Source organism: Nicotiana tabacum, chromosome 9, assembly GCF_000715075.1.
Source record: "Nicotiana tabacum cultivar K326 chromosome 9, ASM71507v2, whole genome shotgun sequence".
Taxonomy (NCBI): Eukaryota; Viridiplantae; Streptophyta; class Magnoliopsida; order Solanales; family Solanaceae; genus Nicotiana; species Nicotiana tabacum.
The window spans coordinates 45,786,080-45,794,309 of NC_134088.1; the positions used below are offsets into that span (position 1 = coordinate 45,786,080).

The 8,230-nt window shown below is 37.4% G+C and overlaps 1 protein-coding gene across 1 annotated transcript; it reads right to left on the reverse strand.

Moving 5' to 3' along the window:
* Positions 1-364: 364 nt before the first annotated feature.
* Positions 365-4,209, reverse strand: LOC142163876 (uncharacterized). The gene is made up of 3 exons (XM_075221027.1): positions 3,822-4,209; positions 3,604-3,737; positions 365-679 (listed from the first exon to the last, which is right to left on the reverse strand). The coding sequence occupies exons 1-3, from the start codon at positions 4,207-4,209 to the stop codon at positions 365-367; spliced, it is 837 nt and encodes a 278-aa protein (XP_075077128.1).
* Positions 4,210-8,230: the final 4,021 nt, after the last annotated feature.

Consider the following 8,230-nt stretch of genomic DNA (forward strand, 5'->3'; position numbering starts at 1 on the left):
AGATAACCTTGTTGATGAAATTACTTAGACTTATAGGTCTTGAGTCTGAGAATATTTGCACTTGTGGTTTCTTAGGCAGTAGAACAAGGTTAGTATGTGTTATGGATTTTGGCAATGGTGCCCCTCTATAGAACTCATGTAGAAGCATGAATATGTTTTCTCCTACAATGTCCCAGCAGAACAGGTAGAACAATCCAGTGAAGGCATCAGGCCCACTTGTACTATCACCAGTTAGTGCAAATACTACATTCTTGACTTCCTCTATGGTAGGAAACTTGCACAATTCCAAGTTATGTTCAATACTGACCATACTAGGTACATTATGTAACAAGTCAAATCCTGTAGTTTTCCCTTCTTGTGTGAATTATTTGTGAAAAAAATCCACTGCAGCATTAGCCAAAAGATCCTGACTTTCAAGCCAAGTACCATATGCATTCTGGATCCTTTTGAGCTTAAGATTTTGCCTTTTGCCATTGAAATGATTGTGAAAGCATCTTGTGTTTTTATCATCTTCAGCAAACCTTCTTATTCCTGCCTTTTGTTTCCAGTACTGCTCTTCAATGCTTAGGTACTTTTTTAGTTCTGCTTGTTCTTGTTGAAGGACAATTCTATTTTGAATTGTTGGTTCCTCTTCAAATAGCATCTCCTTAACTCTGACAATATCCTCCCTAATAGCCAACTGCTTGAATATGTCTCCAAAAGTTAGTTTACTCTATTGTGATAGGGATGTCTTGTAACACTCCGGAAATTTTTTGAAGAACTTAAGTATAAAGCCCGGTAAAATTTACAAAGAAAATAATATTTCATGGTGCCGGACTAGGCTTACTTGTTTGAGGATTATAGAAATTCTTTGGGTCATTTTTGAGCTATTATCTGGCATTTTAAAGTGAGAGAGGGTGCCCTATAATGAGAAGGTGTTCTCTAATATTGTTCTTCAATTCTTGCTCAAGTTTTAGAAGAATAAGAAGGCAAGATCACTCGGTCATCATCCTAGAGGTAAAATTCTACACAATAAACCCTAATTTTGAAATCATCTGAAAATGGGTAATTAGAAAGATAATTTTTGGGCATGAGAGTTGATTATTTTACATGCATGTGATATCAAGGGGTGTAGGAAGATTGTTGAACTAAGCATGATAAAGATTGGGTTGTGGGATGATGGAATCCTCCATAAAAAGACCTTGAAACCTTAATCCACACTTAGTGTTTGATAAAATACTCAAATGAGCTGAGACCATGAATATCTTCCTAATTATGGTTCTATTTTGTTATGTCTCAAATAGATTGGGATTTCTAGAATTTTCGCAACATTGTAGTAATTTAAGAAAAGCTCAATTGAGGTATGTTGGCTAAACTTTCTCTCTTGGAATTGAATTCCATAATGTTTCCGTGAGTTTCAAAGTATGGGTTGCGTATTAAAATGTCGTGGATTGAATCGTATTTCAAAAGAACGCTAGTATGCCAAATTGTGTGAGGAAATCTCAATATTCTTAAGACTCTTAATTACTCATATGTGTATTTAAAGTCTTGATTGGGAATGTCTTGTTGTTGATAACCTATAAAGATGGTTGGAAGTGAAATCAGTAAATTGGGAATATAAAGTGTGGCCAACATGCCAATAATAAAAGTTATACTTATGACTAATAGTGCCAATGAAATAATTTTAGGAAGATTATGAAATGAGCTTTGACTCAACTATTCCAAAATTGACTTCGACAATATAATTGGCTAAATGTTTATGAACTCAAGTGATGCCCATATGTGGTTGTTTTAACTAATGCTATGCTTTGGAAGTAATTTTCAATGTGTTTTGCATTCTTACATATTCGTGAGTAGAAATTGTGTATGATTTCAACTTGTACTTCGATTGCCAATCATTTTACTCCATCTATTGGAAAGAAATCAATTGTGTTTCAAGCCTTCATTACTAATGAATTTAAAGTTGTGATTTTCGAAATATTCTACTTGTTGATAATTATGATGATGATCTATGAAAGGGAAGAAATGAAAGTGTGGAATATGAAATACGTCCATTACGCCATGAATAAAGAATCATATGTATGGCCAAGAGAGCCAATGAAATAATAATGTTGTAAGAGGTTGAAAGTACGGATTAGGTGATATGTGGTGTGAAAGGTTATGAGATGTACGTATTTGTACTTTTGTTTCCAATATGTTATGAAATCTTATGGACGGTCTATGAAACGCATAGGTATATTGTGTTATGAAACCCTATGAATGGTCTATGAAATGCATAGGTACATTGTGTTATAATATTCTATGGACGATCTATGAAATGCATAAGTACATCGTGTTATGAAATCCTGTGGACGGTCTATGAAACGCATAGGTACATTGTGTTATGAAATCCTGTGGACGGTCTATGAAACGCAGAGGTACATTGTGTTATGAAATCCTATGGACGGTCTATGAAACGCATAGGTACATTGTGTTATGAAATCCTGTGGACGGTCTATGAAACTCATAGGTACACTGTGTTATGAAATCCTATGGACGGTCTATGAAACGCATAGGTACATTGTGTTATGAAATCCTGTGGACGATGTATGAAACGCATAGGTACATTGTGTTATGAAATCCTGCGGACTGTCTATGAACACATAGGTACATTGTGATATGAAATCCTGTGGACAGTCTATGAACCCATATGTACATTGTGTTATGAAATCTATTGTGATATGAAATCCTGTGGATGGTCTATGAAACGCATAGGTGCATTTTTGTATAAGAGGTATAGATGTACGGTTTAAATAAACACTATGGACGGTCTATGAAACGCATAAGTGTATAATATGATATGTGAACACTAAGGACGGTCTAATGAGACATATTATTAATGCAGACAATAGGTGCCCCTTTTTGTTGTCCTTGTTTGTACAGGTTTTTACAATTACATTATATTATGTGTTCCATGTATATATCATATGGGCATTCTATTTTGAAAAAGGATTTCTAGCTATACATATTAGTGTTATTCGACAGTACTAACGTCCCCTTTGCCGGGGGCGCTACATCTTTAATGGATGCAGGTGGTTCTACAATAGGAGGCATTGATCAGTGATAGCAGTACACTCCTTTCAGCTGATTTGGTGAGCCCCACTTCATTTCGGGGTCATGTATCTTTTGTTTCTCATGTACTTTGTGGTTGAGGTATAGCCGGGGCCTTGTTGCCAGCATTTCTATATTACTCTTTAGTTGTACTTAGAGGCTCCGTAGACAAGTTGTGGGTGGTATTTGATGTTGGGAATTGGATTAGAACTGTTGGCATTTGGCAACACATTTTTCATTAAATCTATAAACTCGTACTATTTTGGATATATTGAATGATGATGTTAATGGGAATGAAATGGAAGCGGTTAATGAAATCTCTTTAGTATTTGATTAACAGAGTACATCTCCTCTTTATTCACGGATGAATTTGGATAGAATAAAATCTAACAGGCTTGCTCAGTCGGGTTAACTCAGTTGAGCGCCGGTCGAGCTCCTCGGTTTAGGGGCATGACATGTCTTCACTCTCTTCAACTTATGTTTGAACATCAAGAAAGGATCACCAATAAAATCTGCCACCCAGTTCTGCTTTACCACTTGTTTGAAAGTGTCATGCTTAGTCCAAAGTTTGAGGAACTTAAATGGTTTAACAAACTGCATAGCCTCCTTCCCATAACTCATTAACAAAGGTGCATGATTAGAGCCAGTCCTTATGAGGTGGTCAACTTCTATATTTGGGAAGAGAGTCTGGAAAGCAAGATTGATAAAGATCCTATCCAGCCTCTTAAAAATGCATTATTTATTTGGTCTACCATTCCACCAAGTAAATGGACTTCCCTTGTATCCAAGATCAAACAAACCACATGAATTCACACAGAAGGCAAAATCTTCATATTCAGATGGATACACCGGCAAACCTCCTATCTTTTCATCCTCATGTAAAACAAAATTGAAATCACCTCCAACCATCCAAGAAAAATTCATATCAGTAGCTAAGTAGTACAAATAGTCCCATAGTTCTAGTCGTTCAATTGATGAACATTTAGCATACACAAAAGTCATGATGATATGCTGGTCTATGTCTTGATGATATAAACTAATAGTTACCTGTTGCTCAGTGTCCATCAATAATTCCCATTCAACAGCCGCATCAAAGAACAACCAAATTGTACCATTAATGTTTGACATAACAGCTTCCATACCTAGTCTCTTCCTGTAATTATGAATGTGTCTACAATTATGAAAAGGTTCCATCAATGCAACAATTAAGAAACCGAGTTCTCTTTGCATATTGATAAATCTCTGAAAGGCCTGTTATTATCTCCTGACCTTATGTTCCATGTTAGAGTCTTGATCATCATTTAGATTGTGAGGCTGTCCTTCTAGGCAGAATTCTTTTTGGTTTATGCATCTCTTTGTGTTGGCCTTGTTTTCTTCCCTTTTTATCACTTTTATCCCCAGCCCTAGGAGATAAATCAGCTTCCCTTGCTATTGCCTTGAAGTTTCCAGTTGTGGACTCATTATCACCTTCTTCCTCAAATTGTTCCTGGTCACCCATTGCCAGTTGAATATCAACTGGTGCAACATTATGGGATACAATATAATGTAATACTTGGATAGGTGTCTTCAAGGGAATGTTGAGCTGAATTTGAAGTGGATGTCCAGTATCGGAAGCACAGGGCATATGACTAGACTCAATTGCACTTTCTTGATGAGGTATCAGAACATAGCGAAAGTCATTTACACTTGTCTCCTTCATCACCATTGCATTCTGATTTCCAGCCTCCAAAGATTGTTGTAACCTCTTGAATTGTAGCTCATATATGGATTCCAAACAAGGCTGGCATGTTGCCTTGTTTTGCTGATGTAATGTTCCGTTGGATTGAATAATCTTGACACTAACAGTTTGATGGTCTGAATATACTTTATCATGATACACCTCTGCATCAACATTACCAACCTGCTCCTTAGCTGACAATCCTACAAGAGGACCTTCAACACTGAGTAGAATCTCCCCATGTGTTCTACTATTGATTGTAGATGAGTTGTTTATTTTTTGTGTTGGGTGTGTATTTATGTTGCACCTTTGAACTATAACTCTTACACTTGTGTTTATGTCAGAATTGAACTCCGAATCCTATACTTCGTTACTGCATATTTGTTTGTCAGCACTAGTAGCTGTTGCGCAAATTGATTGGTGATTCCAAAAATGTTTGAGAAGGTATCTCCTGGCAAGAATGATTCAGGGTAACATTAATAGTTTCCTTGTGAGTTCCAAATCTCTATTTAACTTAGTCCATTGTCCTCGCATTTGTTGTTGCACCCTTAAATATAGTATCACCAGTTGGATATGTAGTATTCCTGTTCTGTTGGATATGCTGATTCTGATTTGATTTCAGTTCTTGTTGCATCTGTTGTTGAGGTGTAGTCTTGTCCTTTTGTTTGCTATTAGAGACAGTTGCCACACATGTTTCAAATTCCGCAGTTGGTTCTGTCTACATGCATTTTTGAGTGGAATCAACTTTGGATACCTGGTCTATCCTAAGATGACTATGTGCATCACCACACTCATGAAATGCTGTAGGACAACCCATACCCTTTGGATTCGTAGTAAGGGAAAATTTAGTTATGTCTTGACCATCCCCCTTTTCTCCAATTACTTCAGCATCAGGTGTAGTTGGTTTGGGAATGGAAAGTTGCATAGTATCCACAACATTTGGAGGAGCAGTTTGTGGATTAGGATTTATATCTGAGGTCTGGTCTGTCTCAGTGAGTTGTCTATCATCTTCGTGTTCAGTACAATGCTTGAGCTTCTGTTTCCTGCTTCTTTAGTAAACACCCCTGAAATTCTTCTTCTTTTGAGTATGTCATTGATCCTTGAATTGTTATCCCTAGTTGTTTGTTGTGCTGGTGACTTGTGATTTAATCCCCTTAATTGTTTCTCACATTGGTCTTGCACCCCCATATTTTGCTTGGAATTCTGGTCCTTGTGTTGTTCTTGTGAGAACTGGTTCTGTTGATGTTTTATTCCATCCGCATTTGCTATCATGTTTGTAATTTGGTTCTCCTTCTTGTTTGATGTTGCTTCTACCGATTTCCTTTTTTATTCCTCATCTTTTTTCTTGATAATACAGTAGTATTCTTCATGTCCTAGGTGCTTGCAGTATACGCATTAGGTAGGAAGATCTTCATACACAACTTCTAACTATTGCCCATCCCTATTCACATCTTGTTCATCATCAAAACCAAGCCAAACATGGTGGGGCCTATCTTGAGTTAAATCAACATGCATCTTTACTTTCTCCACACTCCCCATTATTTTTTGCACGGAGGCTAGTTCAAGGTGTAACACCTTACAAATAGATGATAACAAAACTGACAGTATCTCTCTATAGTAGAAATGCCATGGAAGTTCGAGGATAACTATCAAAATAGGTACAATAGGATTATCCTCATTAGGATTGAAGTTGGGAGTCCAAGCTTGCATGTCCATTCTTTGACCCTGAATGTACATGAATGTTGTTTTGTCCAGGCAGTGGTGTGACCGTACTAACTGTCTAGGTCAATGTACACTGTCCTAGTATTGAAATGGACTATTTTAACTCCTCCTATGAGTTTACTTTAAGCTATGAAGCTTCTCCTTATATGTTCCATTTTCGGCATTGTATTGAGAAATTTGCCCACAATAGTGTATTAGCATTTGTTGGCAAGGGTGACCATGTAGCCTTCCCTGGTGAAGATAACAGCTGGTTGGATCTATTTGGTAGTTATTTTGGGAGGTGTAAACTCTATTGGGGCTATCTCTATAGCCTGCCTGGCTCTTAGCTTGGTTGGTAGGGATTGTGATAGTAGGAGCTGGTGGATTAGGGTAATTAGATAGTTTTTTTTGGTGGGACATTGGTATCTCTAGGATAATATGCAGAGTTAAGTGCTTGAGGGTTGGTTGTAGCATATGTTATGATGATCTAATTCTGGATATTTTGGCTAGGATTTGCAGTTGGTTTGAGTGTCAGTTGGCGCTTTGGTTTGTCAAAATTGGTCGAGATATTTGGGTATATGTATGCAGGTGGTGTAGAAGTGGGTTGTGATTTTATTTGAGCCAGTTGAGAGTCTTGATTTGTATGGATACTCATCTGTTGAGTAGGAGCAGCAAGGCTGCTATCTGGGGTGTTTTTATGTTGAGGTTAAGTAGTGTTTGACGGGAGTGCATTTTCCTCATTTACCGGAGCTGTTACAATGTGTTGTTGTGCAATTTCAGCATCTGCAGCAACGAGGTCGAATAACTGTGTTGAATGTGGACAGTGCAAAACATGATCATCATTTTTTTGAACTAATTCTTGCCTTGTAACTTGACGACCGAGTTCCTTAGTACGTTAGGATGGTTGATCATTTGATTGTCCAGCAATTGGCCCAGTGGAATTGGTTGTAGCATTTCATCGAACAGTTGTGGCAGTCAAATCTGCTGAAATTGTTTTCTTTAAAGTTGTGATGCTTGTCTCTGAGAAGTTAGAAACAGGAGTACTTTTGGATATCTTCTCATCGACATGAATTGATTGGAATTGGTTTCTAGCAATTTGAACGATTGGAAAACCATCTCCGACCGTCTAGAGCTCGGTGGATAGTTGTAGAATATCAGAATTACTATTTTTGGTGGGGAAATGAATTTATTGTTGGTTAATTTGTATCTCTTGAGCTTGAGTATAATCTTAATTGTTTTTAATTGCAAGACTTGACCCAGAATTGTTCTGGTAATTGTTAGTGGAACCAAGTCACCTAGATGCTATAGTAACCGTGTCACATTTTGGAGGGATTGTAGCAGCTGGGGAGGAATTCGGTGGAGTTGTTTATTGGGGATTGTTTGCCTTTTGGAGGTGCTTCTTTTGGTTCTGGTCCGGTGTCTTTCCACCACCGGACAACAGAGAACTCGTCATTTTTGTGATCTTATCGCCTGTTACTGCTCAATTTTATTTATTTTAACATGGCATTTTGGAATGAAAATTATTCGAATGATGGTTATTCTTATTTTGATGATCCTAATCCATTTTGTGGAGGACCTCACTAGTGGAAAACTTTTCAAAATGTTCTCGGGAGCGAGTTCTATGCATAATCTCAATCCTTTGAGTGAAATATTTGTAATATGTTTGGCTGTCACGATGGCCATTGGGATGGTTGTCCCAATTCTTTTCATCCTTCTCTTGGCCCTTATTATGATCTTTCTAAC